The sequence below is a fragment of the Squalius cephalus genome (assembly GCF_949319135.1).
Source record: "Squalius cephalus genome assembly, chromosome: 6".
Taxonomy (NCBI): domain Eukaryota; kingdom Metazoa; phylum Chordata; class Actinopteri; order Cypriniformes; family Leuciscidae; genus Squalius; species Squalius cephalus.
Window position 1 is genome coordinate 36,835,768 of NC_137127.1, and position 18,448 is coordinate 36,854,215.

At 38.5% G+C, this 18,448-nt stretch overlaps 1 protein-coding gene across 2 annotated transcripts in view; it reads right to left on the reverse strand.

The window, feature by feature from the left end:
• Positions 1-18,448, reverse strand: part of spon1a (spondin 1a) — a 341,163-nt gene that overhangs the window by 89,277 nt on the left and 233,438 nt on the right. For both annotated transcript variants that reach the window (XM_079874223.1, XM_079874222.1), the window contains one exon: positions 11,761-11,825. In XM_079874223.1, coding sequence (XP_079730349.1) covers positions 11,761-11,825 — 65 coding nt within the window. The remainder of the gene's footprint in view (positions 1-11,760; positions 11,826-18,448) is intronic.

Genomic DNA, 18,448 nt, shown 5'->3' on the forward strand with positions numbered 1-18,448 from the left:
TTTTTTTTGTATTTTCACAAACCACGCATAAATGTCATTATCTCAAAACAACAAACTTTTACACACATGCTGCTGATATATTATTGTAGCAGAGTTTGTGCTGAATACAGTGTAATTAGACTTTAGCCATGAAAATGTCACAAGTAACAGAAATAAGCACAAATGTCAGAGCATGTCAGAACACCTCCAGGGCCCAGAAAACACCTCAGACCCCAGAGGGTTAAAGTTATGTTTTACTACAATTTAATTACTACTAAAATATACTTAGTACAAAATCAGCTGTTTCAAAATAGCACACTACAAGTTAACTAATCATTAACACACTTGAAGTATAGTGATAATTAGTCTGGCTGCAAGTATACTTAGCATTATTTTGTTTCACCAGGGTGCTCATTGACTCCTGATATTTCGTCATCTATTGAACCTCTTTTGATGTTCTTTTGACTTCCATCTCCGCTCGTAAAAAATACATTCTATCATCTCGCTTGCTTCCTGTCAGTGATCTGCTTCAGGACACCAAGGTAGTTGCCTCCCTTACTAAACTAAAGTGTAAAATTAATTCCTCTTCAAACTGGATCTCACTGCACTGTTTAGTGGTTGTGTGATCGAGACTGCTCAGCGAGTAAACACATCTGTTCTGAGCTTGTGCTGCCTAAATTGTGCTAAATATGGTCCATGTGTGGTGCGGTTCAAACAACTCAACAAGTACCGCTGCTTCGTTAAGCTTTTGGCACGTTTAAAGGGACACTTCAACCATTTGCATTAAGCTTTGTATCGTTAGAAACCCAGTCATATTTTTGAATGGTCATGCATTATTCCCTCATTTTCCCCTGAGATGGGAGAAATACGGATTTCAGTGTTACAGTTCCTGCTTATAATGAAGTAAAAATCGTCGTTTTGCGTCATTCTAAGCAGGAAGTCCCATATCTTTGTACAGGGGTTGAGACTACAAACACTTGTTCCTCATTTTTCCAGGGGGTGGGACCCACTCACGCTACAGACCTATTACAGATCAGTGGGTGGGACTTCACTTGTAGAAACTAAAAGCAATATCCGTCATCTTATTAGGAAGCTCAAGCTAAGCTAACAGGCGCTGTGGAGCCAGATGTGAAGTTACGACAATGGCAGAAGGTACTCAATATGATATGGAAGAAGAGGATTTCAAAAGTGGATGCGGTGCAATGTGGTGCATTGTGGGAGTTGTTGTCTTCCATACAAATGCGCCCTAAAGTTACTTTCTGTCTTTCCTCGGTCAAGAAGGCACCAAATTCGAAATGTATGTTACATTTCGACTACATATATGACCCACTTTCAATAAAGATAATGTTCCCACCAGTGAAATGCTCCTTTAACCTGTTAACCGTTGCCAGTGTGCCCGCGCACTGAAGCGTTTTTTTTTTTTTTTATTTAGTTCAAAGTTACTATCAGATTTAATGTTATACCTTGACAAACTATACATCATTAAAAAGATATAAGACTCAAGTTTCAGTATTTGACCACTATTGTATTCTGAGAAACTTATAGCGACAGTTATTTCTTAATTTGTGTCAGGAGTTATGAAATGAAAAAATGAGTCGATACCTTTAATATGAATTATGAGCGTCAGCAGCTCCCATTCATAAAAAAACTCTGTGCTGTCGTCATGACAGCGCTTGACAAAACAACGTACCTCAGGGCTTTTAGCTAAAAAATGTGCAGATTTGGAGAAATATTGATAGATTCTCATAGGTTTACATCAGATTTCTATAGACATAGGGCTGGGCGATAAATCGATTTTATCGATTAATTCGAATGTGCAGTTTACGTCGATTTTTTTGAATGAAAATCGGTTTTCTCTTTAACATTCGCCGACGCTCCCCTCTGGGCTCCCGTAGCTCCGAACGTGCTCAGCTCCTCCCCCGCGCGTTTGGCATAGAGATCATAGAGATACACAAACAACAAGGCAAGACCGCGGCAGCACAAACACACCCGCCAAAAAACAATCTACAGTCTTACAAACTGAATCCGCAGAGCTGCCAACTCTCACGAATTCACCGTGAGACTCACGCAATCGTCACTTTTTACACGCTCTCACGCTACACATCCATTTTCTCACGCAGAGAAAAATCGCGAAGCAAAGAGGACACTGACACCGACAGACAAGACAGAGAAGGTTACTATTGCTATGAAACAAATTCTCAGCTCTCAGATTCTGTCGATTTAATTACGAAATTCAAACAATAAACACCGTTTTGGCGCTTGACAGATCGCTGACAGAGTTCAAGCGGCACGTGAACCGATCATCTGTTACTCTTTACTACTAGTTAATAGTAGGCTAAATAAACACGAATGATCAATAGGTAATTTGAAAGATACAGTTCAACTTACCGAAATGAAATAAAATCGATCGATCTGTGTTTTTCAACTGCGGAAAGAGGTCTAACAGCTAGAAGACAATATGTCACGTAAAGTTACTTTTACCTCTGGAAAGCCCATTAATGACCATAGCACGTTAGTTGGACTTTAAAATAATTGCTGTAGAGAGTAGTATTTTGCTAAATATGATAACTATATTACATATTTATTATATTTTTACCTATATCATTAAAATATTATAATGTTGAACTTGTTATTATAAAAAAACGCATAATATTTAATTTGAGATGTTATTTTTAACCTTTAATAATAATACCAGCTGACAGGGCTTTAAATTAACATGTATCTACTGTACCTAGTATTTATCCAAAGGAATCGATATTGAATCAAGATCAGAATCAAATCACAATAATTGAATTGAAATTGTGAAAGCAATAATAAAAACAGTAGCATGCCAGTCATTGTACCATGTAAACATTGTGTTGTCACTAAACTTAATAAAATTCTGTTTAGTTACCAAATGTTTTGACAATCACAATACACTTTATTGTGATGTACATTTTTTTTCACGTTCCCCACCAATCCCAATCCACCCATTTCATGTTCTGTTCTGTTCTGTTCTGTTCTGCTATGTTACATTTTCACTGTTTACAAAGGCAGGGCCTGCCATCTTGTCTTTTTGGCTTGTTGTTTCTGATTGCACTTTAACCCCAAGGGGAAAATCCAAATCAAATCCCAGAAGGGAAAATCAAAACAAAATAAAGTTAAAAATTGTTTTGAACAATTTCTTTGTCATCTGCAGATTGATTTTAAGTAGGGGAAGAAAAAAAAAATCGGTTTAAATCGTAAATCGAATTTTTTGTGAAAAAATCGGGGATTTTTTTTTTAAGCCATATCGCCCAGCCCTATATAGACAGGAATAATATTTATTGAATTTATACCCAAATGCGTCGATGTAATCATTATGAGCGCTGTATACGCTGATTTACTGTGTTTTCAATACATACCAACAGCCTGAGGGCACCCTATGCACAATAATAGTCCATATATGGAACATGAAGAAGAGCCATAATCATGTGACATTCCAGGAAGCCACGAACACACACAAAGCTAACAGAGGTCGCTGTAATATGCAGATAAAGATGTTTTGAAGACAATAAACATGATTGCAATGATATTTGAGTTACCTGTGTTTTTCAAGCCATGCCAGGTATTTTCATAATAATAGATATTTATAATGTAATGCTAATCTATATAGACTATCATTGTGCAGAATACTATAAAATATATTTTCTGTCTGATTTTTTTATCTGAAGCCAAATTAGATCACAGAAGATTATTTAATTATTATTAAATTGTCGTGTATTGATGGTGTGCTAAGCTAACATGCTAGCTAGCTCTGGGTGCACCTGCCACATAGCTGTTATTCTTTTATGATTTTTTTCTAAATAGGAATGCTTACTGAAATTATTCTTTATTCCAGAAGGGCATTTGATACAGTTTCAAATGTAAGTGAGAACTTTGATAAAAAAATTAGGGATTGAAACTCTATGAATAGCCTGTGAATAGCCAGTCGTTAGTAACTATAATGCAGACAAAAGAAATGCATATTTAGAGCCATAACCAGGCTGGAGAGGTGTGAATGTGTTCATGGGGAGACTGACACTGAATGGGGCTCGTTTGCACCACAATAATTCGTAAATGGAAACAAACTAATTTAGAGGTCTTTAGAATCGCGTGGAAAGACAGTATGTCACATTATAAAAAGGCCCTAAAAGTGTCCAGGGCTGAGCACCTCCGCAAACTAATAGAAAATAACCAAAACAATCCAAGGTTTTTATTTAACACCGTGGCTAGACTAACAAATAAACAAGCATCACCTGAACAAAATATCCCGTTACAGTTTAGTAGTAATGATTTCATGAACTACTTCACTGAGAAAATAGAAGCATCTTTTTTTTTTGGTAAGGAGGTGTTTGTTTAGTCTCTTCTTGAAGGCCTGAACATTCTTTGAGGTGATTTCACCTACTACAGTACAGGGGAGGCAGTTCCAAGTTGTTACAGCCGAATGAAGAAAACTCCTCCCCAAGCATTTGGTGTTGGACTTCGGGAGTTTTAGGGCGTGACTTGATCGTGCTCTCCGAGTGGTTCGGCAAAGGAGATCAGGTGGGGGTAGCAGAGCTTTGAGATCCTCTGGACAGTTTTCAGTGTGCATTTTGAAAAGCACAGTTGTTGCTGCAACAGTTCTACGATGGCTGAGCTGGCTGATTGCATATTTCCTTAGGGCAGTGTCCTCATCCTCCCCAATGATTTTCAGTGCCTTTTTCTGGATGTTGTCAAGCTGCCAAGGGTGGTCTGTGATGCGTTCATCCAGGCAAGGCATGAGTACTCCATGGTACTCCTGACTTGTGCCTTGTAGACATTGGCCCTACCTTTGGCATCAAGCTTGTTGGCCAACCTGCGCAGAGCTCCAAGACGCTGTCCAGCACGCTTGCAGATGTTTGACAGGTGATTAGTCCATAGCAACTTCTTATCGATACATAGTCCCAGAATATTCAACTGCGCAAAGAGGTCAATTCTGGTCGACCCAAAAAAAAGGTCCGGGCAGGATGGAGGCCTCTTTCTCGACAGAACCATAGCCTTGCATTTGCTGGGCTCGAACGTGACCTTCCAGGTATCAGCCCACCTGCGAATATTCTCCAGGTCTTTATTTAGGGATGCTGCCACATTGGGACCATTAAGTGTCGTTACTGGGGCGTAAATGGTGGAATCATCCGCATATAGAAAAATGCTATTGTCGCACTGTTCTACAACATCGTCTATGAAGATGGATAATAATAGCGGGCCGAGAATGGATCCCTGGGGCACCGAGGCGTTGATTGGTTGAGGTGATGAGGACTGACCAGAGAGCACGACCTGGATGGACCTTCCTTCTAGGTAGTTCTGTAGCCAAGAATGTAATGGCCCAGTTATGCCTTTAGCAGAAAGCTTATCCAGAAGGCCGTTGTGCCAAACCTGGTCGAACGCTCCTTTAATGTCTAGTGCAACAATGTACACCTCACCTCCTTTGTCTAGGATGTTGTTCCACGTCTGCGACAAAACTGCTGTGCAGTGGTTCGGTTTAAATCCATACTGTTTATTGGAAATTAGTTTATGGCGGAAGAGGTAGCCCTGGAGCTGTTTATGGACTGAGGATTCCATCACTTTGCTAAGGACTGAGAGGAGGGATATGGGACGATATTTTGTTGGGTCTGATTTTAAGTCTCTTTTGTGTATTGGTAATACTCTGGCGTTTTTCCATTGTTTGGGGAACACGCCATGTGAGAAGAGAAGTTGAAAGAGACGACTGAGGGGGCTGGCCAATTCTGCTGCAGATTCTCTAAGGACTTTTGATGGTATTTCATCAGGTCCCGATGCCTTTGCTGGGTCAAGGTTGCGAAGAATGTTTCTAATGTCTTTGGGTTTGAAGTGCACATAGGCAAAAGAGGATGTTGGTTGCTGGCACTGAGGCAACGATTGCGCAGATGCATCAAGCAAAGTACACTTCTCTGCAAAGGTTTGGCAGAAGATGTTAGCCTTTGCACTGGCACTGATGTAGGTGGTACATCAATGAGTGTTCAATGAGAGGGATGTCTGTGAAACCACTTCTGCCTGAAAGTGAATTTACTATGCCCCACAATTTTTTTGAGCTTAGTGAGTTATCTGCTAGATCATTCCTCAATTTGGTGTAATACTCCCTTTTTTTGCCCTCTTTTCAGCTTGATTGAAAGCTGCTCTTGCCTTGAGGAACTTCCGTTTCATAGCCGGGTCATCGGGGGTCCGTATGTTGTGATAAAGCTTTCTTTTTCTCATGGCTAATCTTCTGCATTCTGCGTTGAACCAGGCTTTATCCCCGGGCTTTTTGGTGATGGTCTTGTTGGGAATATATAATGCCATGGCATCTCACAGTATGGTGGTTAAGTTTGTGCAGATGATTTCAGGATCTTCATCCTTGAGAATACTGGGCCAGTTAATGTTAGTAAGGTAACCTCTCATTTCCCTGAAGTGAGTCTTGTCATATCTCCATACTGTTCTCTTGTATGGCTTATCTCTGAAGACTGGGAATTGTAGCTGTATTAGAACAGGGTTGTGGTCACAGGATCCCATTTGTGCTAAGGTGGTAGTGGTTGCTGGTATGTCGAACTTGACTTGACTTGACTTGACTTTAAAGTTTCTTTATTAAAACAATCGCACTAACCCCAAACTTTTGAATGGTAGTGCATTTATGTTTGTTTATATATAGATATTATGGATGCACCAATACCACTTTTTCCAATATGACTTTGACACCGATACTTTCATTTCTGTCAGGACCACTATTGTCAAATACGATTGACAATTAGCATACAGTTTGGATTGGCGGTATGGTTCCGTTCTGGGCAAGAACTCCCTGCGCATCCATGCAGCCTAGCATGGATAAGAGCAGGGAGAGCAGCAATAACCCCCCTTAGGGTAAACAGAACAGAACCAACAAGATTTTAAAGAACAACATAATTCAAGAATTTATTCTGATTCAAGGGGAATCAGAATGCCAAATCCTGACTGACGAGGGGAGGAGCTGGGGATGGAGGAGGGTAATTAGCTCCTGAGAAACACGATAGCTGCTGATAATACTGAAGGAGCTTATATATGTATACAGTGATAGGCGTCATATTCGTATAGGTAGATGTGGATCAGCTGAGAGACTGCCAGAACTGACGCTACACTTGATTTTTGGTACGTGCTGATACATAGTACTGATACTTGTACTGTATATTCATTGCATTTGTGATTTAAAAAATAGAGAAACCAAAAGAACATGAATCAAATTAGTTGGCTTAATTTGTTTAGCAAATAGATATTTCCTTCTGTTATTTTCATGCCTAATCATGTCTGTTAAAATGTATTGTATAAGCTTCTGTTACTTTGATTGTTCACTCTATTGCTCTATCACATTTTATTTTTCATCTAATAGCACAGTGAATATTTAGAGCTGCTCCAGCAGGGCTCAAAGCTAATTTTGTTTCTATTGTGTTAACAGGGGTTAATTTTTGTTAGATACCAGTGAAACATCAGAATTTTCAGCTACAGAAATTGAATAAAGTAATTAAATATAAAATAACACTGCATTGTATAAATTAAATATAGATTAATCCAAAGTTACAAAAGTTATTCAGTCAAGAGAAGTGGGTGATTTTCTGTTTGTCTTTTGTTTTTAGATGAACATTAAGGACAAAGACAGCAGTCAAATACTGTCACTTTAAGAGCTGGACGTATCCAACATACCGTTTGTCACCATTATGTTCAGTTTAATTCAGTTCAAGGACTTTTAGTTTGTATTTCTTCAGTTCATGGCTTACTTCGTTTTATTTCCCGCCCCTCTTTAGTTACCATGGTCATGTCATTATTAGTTAATTTGTTCTAGCAGTGTTCTATTAATTACGTTGTTTAATTCACTATATAGTTGTACTCCTGTTTTCACTCTTTGTCTGGTCATGATCACGTTTAGTTTGTTGTTTGCTAAACTTCATTGAGAGCTTTATTCGTCTGTCTGTCTGTCTGTCTGTCTGTCTGTCTGTCTGTCTGTGAAGTCAACTGTTTACTTTCACTTAAGACATAACTATGTTTCACAAGGATACTTGCCAATACAGGCATTTTGACATAATTCAGTTCATGTTTTGCTTACATATATGACTTAGTTTTAATTCGAATGATGCATGTGAGTGATCAGCAACCAAGAGCATACAACAGGTGTGCGTATGCTCTTTCTCTCTCTTTACTGTCAGCTAACGTTAGTAATTTTTTTCCTGGTTTTACTTTCTTTGCTATTGACATATCTGATCGAACTACAAAACATTTCAGCAATGTCTGTAAAAAAGGGATGCACTCGACAAGCTCAAGTCGCTGTGCACTTAACCCACTCTGCATGTTTCGCTTATCAACTCGCGAATAGCAGCTATGCATGCATATTTGATTTGTTTAATATTCTGTTTATTAGATACATTTACTTCATAGACATTCTTGATATCTCTATTATGCTCTTTTTTTGCTCTGTTGTCAGTGTGTCTTTGGACACAAACACTGAACACGCTGCGCAGTATCAGTATGTGCACATATGGCTTTGAAATTACAAACAGTGATCTTAAAATAGCACAGCATGCCTGTCATACATCATTTTAACTGACAAACAGTCAGCACACATGCTTTATGACAGCTCTGAAAAATTCAGCATAGATTTGTGTCATTATTACTTAACAAGAAAACAGTCTGTTTTAAAGCCATATCTTCATTCACCCCTTTAAGGAAAATGAAATCATCCAACTCCACCCTCTAAAAGAAACACACAGACACAAACAAACACAAAACAAATCATGCAGCTAATTAGAGACTTGCATTGACAACCTGTTATTTTACTGTCTGCTTGTCAGTGCACTGCTAATCAACAACTCAAGCTTTTCAAGGTTTTTGGAAAGTTCCAACAGCAGAGTAGGCATTAGCTGTTATTCTAAATATACAGCTACTGAACAGATCTGCAGAGAAGATGAGAAGACAAGAAGAGAAACAAAGAAAGAACATGTTTCCTATTTATGGTTTTTGGACATAAACTGCCGTCAAATGACTGTACAGTGGAGGAAAAGGCATTTATAGCTCTGTTCTCAAGCACTTCTTGCCTCATACTGAGCGTTTCATGGCACTCTAAGTCATTTCAAAAGCAATTTCCTGTCTGCGCTCAAGTCCTTATGCACCCAAATGTACTCTATCAGGTGAACACCAGCATTATAAATTTGAAATTCTTTGTGCTTGGGGGATTCTGGGAGCATTGACCAATTTAGATCACTTACAATGTTAAACAAGGAGAAAGTAGAGCACTTCAAGCACATAATGAGTGCCAATAAGTGCAAGTAAAGGCTTTTCTTTTCTTTTTCAAAGAGGCAGTTTATACGACATCGTTTTCAACTAAAAACATAAACTTTTTATGAGTTTAGCTGTCCATTTACATGACAACAGTGTTTTAGGGCCATGCAAACTTTTGAAAACATGTTTCAAAATGAAAGTTTTTGAAAACAATACTTTTATCATATCAAACAAAAAAAGTCAATATGTGAAAATGGTAACGTTATGCGCATGCGCATGTGTATGTGTTCAGTATATAGGTGCGTGCCGCGCGTATAGTGTTTCATTTACAAAGTGACATCAACCACTTTAAAACACTTTTTTTACCTTTATAATTGTCACTGTTTTTGGTTTACACTGTTTCCCTAAGTTGTGTTTGTTGTCATGGTTACTGATTTGATTCATCATTCAGTTCAGGTGTGTGTGTGATTAATTAATTATCATCATTGGTTGCCTGTGTACTTAAATTCCTTTGTTTCTGCGTATTGCTTCCATGCCTCGTCTGTTGTATGGTTGTGTTGGATTGCTGTTCTCTGGGTATAGATTCACCTGTGGATATATTAAAGACTGCCTGCTAACCTTCATGTTCGTGTGAAGACACTACACTTCAAGTCTGTGTGATCACATCTTGTCTGTAAACAGAAAGACCGGGCAACTATAAGGTGTGTGCTGAGAATTTTAATTTCTCATCAAGATGGTTGCTTTTAATCTAGAAAGGTCTAAACAGCAATCATCGTTGACATCTTGGGAATCACCAGTTGTTAAAACCAAGAAACCTTGAACTGCGGAGAACTTGCTGTAAAAAAGGGAAAGTGACAGAGCCTGTGCTAAAATGAGAGTAAATATAGGCATGACTTTTGAGAGAAGGTGACAAATCTAAGATCTAAAGGGATTGAAGACTAACACAGAGATGGCCTTTTTTCACCCGAACAGGTAAGAGATTTCAGTAGCTCAAAGGTAGCTAGCAAACTTGTAATGTGAAATCTGATCTGACTGAGCAATCGTTAGATCTAAACATCAGTAATGTGATTTATTTTAAAACATACAGTATATGCTCTGGGTTTGATGTCAAAATCAAATATCACTGGTTCCGTGACACATCATTATTGATGATGGAACTGCCTTGACACATCTTGATGAATCATATTTGAATGTAATAATGCAAATGAGATTTGAGAGCTAAAGCAGAGGGGAATATCACATGAAGCTATGGTTAGAGTGTTTTTTTTTTTTTTTTTTTTTTCGTCCACATTAACTTCAAAATGTGAACATTCAGTATTTCCTCTTATGTTGAATGGAAGAGAGATATAGGTTTGGAACAACATGGGGTGAATAAATGGCTTTTAATGTAGCCTATACATTTATAATAAATTATACATACAATTATTTTATTAATTTAATTCATTATTCGACTATCTAAATATTATAAACATATTAAAGGTGTTTAAAGTTCACTCTTACTACCTACTCCGTAATAAAAATAGAAGAAATCTCTCACTGTCTCACTTTTTTCTTCATCTGGTCTCTCTCACCTTTTCCAATAGCTGTGCAACAATGTGATTAGATGAAAGGCGGTAGTTATATGACCCAGTTCTAATTAATCAACACTCTTTTCTCATTTGAACAGATTAAAATTCCAAGATTGTGGACATACAGCATGGTCATTTCTTGTTCTTTGAAGTTTTTAATGGAGTGCTCCCCAAGATTGTTGCCATTCAGGAAGATCTCGTTTAGGGGCAGGAAATTATATCCTTTGGAGCCATAGAGGAGGTGTCTCTGTCTCAAAGGAAGTCCAGCTTCTATAGCCAATACTTTCTGTTCTGGTGCAGAAAAAGAGTGGGGGCCTATGCCCATCTTGGATTGTGTTGACTGACACACACTCTTCAGAGGTGTATTTCAGTTGACGAGCAGAACACAAGCAGGAAACACCCATGAGGTGTCAATCATCAATTGTGAGTCTAATACTATCCCTAGAAACAGTCTGCTGCCTCTGCAGTAGAAACACACTTCCAGGGATCCATCCACAAGCCCTAACCTCTCAAAGGATCAAGAACAGATTCTCAACACTTATCTTTGCCTCTAGGCCTTAGAGCACACTCCACTCAGGCACTTGCGACTATAGTACCAATAAATTGCTGTAGGGAGCACTGTCTTGTTCCTTATTCAAGGAACCAAGGTTACAATGAGATGTTTCCCAATCACTTTCGGTCTGCCATTACTCAAACAATTAGGTAGTCCTGTCCACATGACAATATTGGTTGAAGCAGAAGAACTCAAACAAAAAGCAAAGTATTTACGCTATGCAAGACAACCTATAAGTGACATACTTGTATATGCATATTAAACCTTTAATACTTTAGTTTGTAAAGTGAAGCTAAAAATTAAACATTCTACAGAGGAAAGATATCACACTAGCACACGCACACGCACACGCACACGCACACACAATTTTTTTTTTTAAAAATAAATAATAATAATATTACAGTTACTCACACATTGAGGGGTTGCCAGGCTGGCCATTGTGCCTTCATCTTTATGACGGTTAAGACCTCGTCACCCTGTGTGATAAAACACAGAAAAGTAAATCAATTAGTAAATATAAAACAGCTCTGATTTAACAGTGCTTAATAACTCCCTTAAGCCATGGTAAAATTACTGTCAAACCGAGTAAGAATTACAGTACTTTTTGAAGTGTTTCTGTCTTTCTCTCATGCCATCCCTTTATTTGTCTTGACAGAAAGTAATGTATGAAGCTTCCTATTCTTCCTGCTGATGGATTGATCGCATCAGAGTCTCATAAAAGCTGTATAAATATTTAATCAATGGCTCACGGCATGCAGGCCAGCAGTGTGTGTATGCATGTATGGCTCTCTCCCACTTAAACCATATCAGAAGTTCATGGGAAGGGCATCATTGGAGACAACTGTCAAGGAAAGGTTTTACTGCTGGGTTAAAAGGCATCATTCTTTATCATTCAAAAACATCATTCACACTTTGAGCTTCACATGCAGTATTGCTCCAGCTTTCTTACTCACCAATTTGTATACATTCGAAAGCAGAACACAATTCTACATTTGTATTTCCTCAAGGAACATCACTAGAATCTTAAAATGTAAAGTGTGAAAATGTAGGTTTCTAAAAGTTTTTTTTTTTTTTTTTTTATCAAACAAGGGTGTGTTTCCTATTAGCATTGTTAGCCAACTTAACTATAGTTGCATGTTCCATATTTAGCAACATAGTTCAATGATTCTATTTCCCAAAACTATTTTTCCATCTATAAACACCACCACAAACTTTTGTGGTTGTAACTTCAGCTCTCAACCTGTGGTTAGAAGTATAGTTTCTTGAGATCATGCTCTTGGCAATAGAAAGCAAATTAAAGTGCAGCATATTTTTAAACATATATACATTTCAATTTATATAACTTATTGTGTTAACAATCAGTGCCGTTTTTGAAGAGTGTATGTGCATAAATGCATAAGGGAACCCTGGAGTATAACATAAGAGGGAACCCATGATGAATCAAACATCAAATAAAGCAAAATGACAAGGAACAAAAATAGTAAAGTAGTCCATGAATCAACCACATAAAGAAATAAAATGTATTTTATAGGCTTTCCTGTAGCTCAAACAGTAGAGCGTTGGCGCTAGCAACACCAAGGTCATGGGTTCGATTCCCAGGGAAAGCAAGAACTGACAAAATGTAAAATGTGTACCTTGAATACATTGTAATTCGCTTTGGATAAAAGCGTCTGCCAAATGCGTAAATGTAAAATGTAAGCCAATTACACTCTGCATGTTAATGTGACTTAAAAAAGAATGGCTTTCTGTTGTTTGTGAAAATTCACTATAATAATAATTTATTAAAAATAAATTGTGATCTCAAATTGATTAATTAGCAGAAGTTATTTCCACCATCTGTGTGTGACTTCATTGACAGTTCTATATTGTTGAATCAATGCAGTGCAAGTGATGGATGTGCAACCATGTTACAACAGTTTTAGGAAACAATCGTCCTTAGCAAGTTCATTTTTCTAACAATGCATCATACTACAGTGGTTAAGCAGCAATTTCTATCATTGTACCCCAGTTAAGTTGAGAACGGTATAGTCAATATTATTGGTCACTGTTGGAATTACCAAATAATCTGAACCCTTGTGATCTCTTAATCAAAAGAAGTTGATCTATGATTTTTCCTTTAGTATATACTGTATGACATCTCATTTTAAGTCTAACTGACAACACTCTCACATATCTAACTAGAAGAGTGATCAAATTATATTGTGAAAATTACATGCCACACTATAGGGATGAAAGAGAGTTTGGTCATCTGTCATTTTTACTCACTTTTACATTGTTCCAAACCCTCATGATTTAATTTCTTCTTGGAACACAAAATACAATGTTTAGCAACATATGTAAATATGCAAGTTATTCTTTTCCATACATTAAAGTTAGACAGTTACCATGGGCCGTTAGACACCATAAAAGTTAATTAAGTGATTAAGTCCAAATAGCTTGTGTCATATGTTCCATATCTTCTGAGGCCAATCAATAGCTTTGAGTGAGGGACAGGCTGAAGCTATCATTCACTATCATTGTTAAGGAACAGAGACTCAAAACAGGGATAAAGTCAATAGTAGCTTATTTATTAAACACAGATGAACAATAAGTAATACAGGTGAATATTTGCAGTGGTTTGAAGGTGAAATTAGAAAGATAAAGATACAGACAGTCTCTGTATTTCAGATGGAGAGGAGATTGTGAATGGATGAATGGATGAACGGATGAACGGATGACTGAGCACACACCTCGACGAGAAACAGGTAAGAATCCAATGGAACACCACAGGGAACAGGAGACGCTGGATACTAGTGATAGAATGGTTGATACTGGGGCTCTGATGCTCCGGCACAGTTTTTAAAGCACTATTGTATTACACACTGCACCGATGCTTGAATCGAAATGACAATACCACGTGATTGATGTTTGAAGCTGCGAACGTCATGCCGTATCGGAAGGTCGGGATAGCTGAATGGACGTCACACCTCTATTGCATTTAATCATGTTTTATAACTGGGATCTCAGAGACCCAGAACAGAACATAGCCTAAGGGTTAAACGGCTCACCCAACATATTATTTCAACTACTCATGTCAGTTATTAATTATGATCACATACTTGAATATTTTATATTATTGATCAATAAGTGAATACGATGACCAAGCTACACATGACACGAGTTGTGGTCTCATTGACACAAATTAATTTAGATGAGATGAGATTAGATCAGATTAGATAGAACTGTATCGATCCCAGATTAATTCCACTCTTGTATGTCATGGACTTCCGAAGGTTTGTTTGGTCACACACTTTTTCAAACTGTAGATCTTCTGCTCTGTGATGATTTGCTAGATATGGTGGAGAAAACAAATCTGACCAACATTTGCCGCTAATGAGCATTGTATTAATAGCTTCGAGGATTGAACCATTTTTCGACACAATTTGATGAAACCCTCAAATGTTTCAGCAAGCCTTGGTGGATGAAGAGTATTGTGCAGGCTTTTATGGTGTGGAGCTGATGAGGGTGATTGATAGAAGGTGCAGGTGATGGTGGAGTGTGTGCAGGTGCAGCCAGTAAGGATTATGGGAAATGAAGTTCTGAGGAGACAGGTGATCGTGACAATCATGCAGTGGGACACAATTTGCACATTTAAATTTGGAACTTCAAGACTTTGACTTCAATAATGCCAATGGCAATGTTACTTAAGTATCTTTTGACTGATTCTGATAAGTTTGTTTAAAGGGTCTGAGTTGAACTATGGGTGAACTATTATTTTATTTAACGTAATTGAAAAGAGTGTATAATGACTCTGTTACTCTGGCTATTTTCTCCACTGCCGCAGCAGTGATGTCTCCTCTCCAGTACCTAGAGCAGTATAATCACGTACATCCCAAATCAAATACGGGTGCTGGATCCAATATATCATACACGTAAACCAAAGTAAAGATCCACACACCGGAGAGCTCCCAATTGTAAGTTTATTGTGTGACGTTTCGGGCCTCTCACGGCCCTTCCTCAGACTAACAGGAAATACAATACAGTTGCCCTAGTCTCTGTGTCTAGCCTCTCTAGTACCTCACTATTCAGAATTAATATTCCCGTAACTCACCCGTTAAAACCACTACTCAATGCCTCTTTCTCTGTCCAGCGAGCATTGGTCTCCCAGCGGACGTAGCATGCATCTATGTTTCCTCTTTCTCTGTCCAGTGAGCATTGGTCTCCCAGCGGATGTTGCATGCATCTATGTTTCCTCTTTCTCCGTCCAGCAAGCATTGGTCTCCCAGCGGATGTTGCATGCATCTGTTTCATCTTTCTCTGTCCAATGAGCATTGGTCTCCCAGTGGACGTAGCATGCATCTATGTTTCCTCTTTCTCTGTCCAGTGAGCATTGGTCTCCCAGCAGATGTTGCATGCATCTATGTTTCCTCTTTCTCCGTCCAGCAAGCATTGGTCTCCCAGCGGATGTTGCATGCATCTGTTTCATCTTTCTCTGTCCAATGAGCATTGGTCTCCCAGTGGACGTAGCATGCATCTATGTTTCCTCTTTCTCAGTCCAGTGAACATTGGTCTCCCAGCAGATGTTGCATGCATCTATGTTTCCTCTTTCTCCGTCCAGCAAGCATTGGTCTCCCAGCGGATGTTGCATGCATCTGTTTCATCTTTCTCTGTCCAATGAGCATTGGTCTCCCAGTGGACGTTGCAAGCATCTGTTTCATCTTTCTCTGTCCAATGAGCATTGGTCTCCCAGTGGACGTAGCATGCATCTATGTTTCCTCTTTCTCTGTCCAGTGAGCATTGGTCTCCCAGCAGATGTTGCATGCATCTATGTTTCCTCTTTCTCTGTCCAGCAAGCATTGGTCTCCCAGCGGATGTTGCATGCATCTGTTTCATCTTTCTCTGTCCAATGAGCATTGGTCTCCCAGTAGACATTGCAAGCATCTGTTTCATCTTTCTCTGTCCAATGAGAATTGGTCTCCCAGCGGACGTTGCATGCATCTATGTTTCCTCTTTCTCCGTCCAGCGAGCATTGGTCTCCCAGCGGATGTTGCATGCATCTATGTTTCCTCTTTCTCCGTCCAGCAAGCATTTGTCTCCCAGCGGATGTTGCATGCATCTGTTTTTCCTCTTTCTCCGTCCAGTGAACATAGGTCTCCCAGTGGACATAGGGGGGGGATTACTCTGGGTTCGGGCCAAATTCCGAGCCCGGAGCCCTCCCCCGGATAGCACGCCAAATACGCATAATCTTTACTCTTTGTGAACTTGTAAAATGATGTTATCAAACTCAGTAAACACCATACTAATAATGCATACCACAGAAATGCAGATGAGCACAGAATATGACAAAAGAAAGCAAATTTGTGTTCAGTGCAAATAAACCGTCTGCGTTTTATTAATAATGTATAACAAATTGTGTGTTGTTTTTTATTTTTTTATTTTTTTATAACTGTTGGGCCTCATTAAGCGTTTTCTTGGTTTTCTATGGGAGGAAAATGCATTTAAGTTCGGAATGTGCATTTTCATGTCTATAACAAATAAGCCAAAACTGTCTCTACCGAAAGGCCCAATGCTCAGCTGCCTCTGTATGCTGCATGAGACCAAGCACCAAACTCTTGTACGTTTTTATGAAAAGCCATCTGTCAGTGTGAAAGTATCATACGGTATGGACATATCCATGCAAATCACTTGCTCCAACACACACACAATAAAAAAATTAAAAAATTAAAAACGAGAAAACAAGGGACTTATTCCTCCATTTAATTTTGTAGACTTTGTCTTTGTCAACACAGTATAAAGTATCATTGATGGTTCTGAAATGTCCCTGGCAGCTCCTAAAGTTCTTGGCAGCTATAATCACACCTGTCTGTTACATAAAATCAACCAGATTAGCATGAAGCTGTGCCGCTTCTGTGTCACTTATCAACGTGCCTTGATTTGCAAAATATGCCTCCGTTAAAACGTCTCCTAAAACGTAACCCCCGTTCCTTGATGAAAAGAACAAGATATTGTGTCGTGACTGACACTAGGGGTTGCTATTTGGAGCTCCAAACACCTCTGATGTGTTCAGAAAAGGCCAATGAGAATTGCAGAGTGTAATTTGCATGCCAGTCACTCCCCCGGACATACGGGTATAAAAAGAGGCTGGTGTGCTAGACTCATTCAGGTTTGTGTTGAGGAGGACCATTTCAGCAGGCAGTTCAGAGTTGTGGCAAGAGGGACACAATATCTCGTTCCCTCCATCAGGGAGCAGACATTACAACAGTAACCGAGGTATTCCCTATCTGTCAGTCCCTTTGACGTTGTCAAGACTGACATCAGGGGTCCCTATACTAAACGCCACAACCACCTGAACTGTGTTACGAGTTTTGGTGGTGCAGATGCAGGCAGGCTAAATGAAGTATGAATTAAGAAATTTTTGATCACTTTGTATTAAATCGTTCCTTTATAAATTAAGAAATTTGTTATCACCTTTTATTAAAACGTTCCCCTATTAGTTAAAACGTGAGAAGGTATTAATTAATTCTTTGAAAAACAAAGAAACAAATAAGTAGGCTAAAAGGTAGCCACAATTTAACTACAACAATGGAATTAAAATGCAGGGACAAAATAGCCTAATACAAACCACAACTGGGAACACTTCCCTTAGCACCCACCCTAGTTGTTATATCGAATGAGAAATGGCATCTACGGTTAAATTAGCCTGTCTGTCTCATCTTTATCACAAGGTTACCTAGTCAGCCAGATCCGGTCCGTATTCTAGAATAGATGGTGGACCTGCACCCAGGACAACCACAACGCAGCCCTTAAATGTCAGCAACAATTAAACAATTTGACACTTAATATTCAATGATACTGCATAACAAATTTGACTGCACTAACACTAAACAAAAACTTGAACTAAATTAAGCTATAGGATGACACTACTGTCTTCTGTAGAGCTGCTTATAGCTGTAAAACAACATTTTTCCATCGTAAAAATAAAATAAAAAAAATTATATATATATATATATATATATATATATATATATATATATATATATATATATATATATATATATATATATATACACACACAAGGGTCAAGATATATATAAGGGCCAAGATATATATAAGGGTCAAG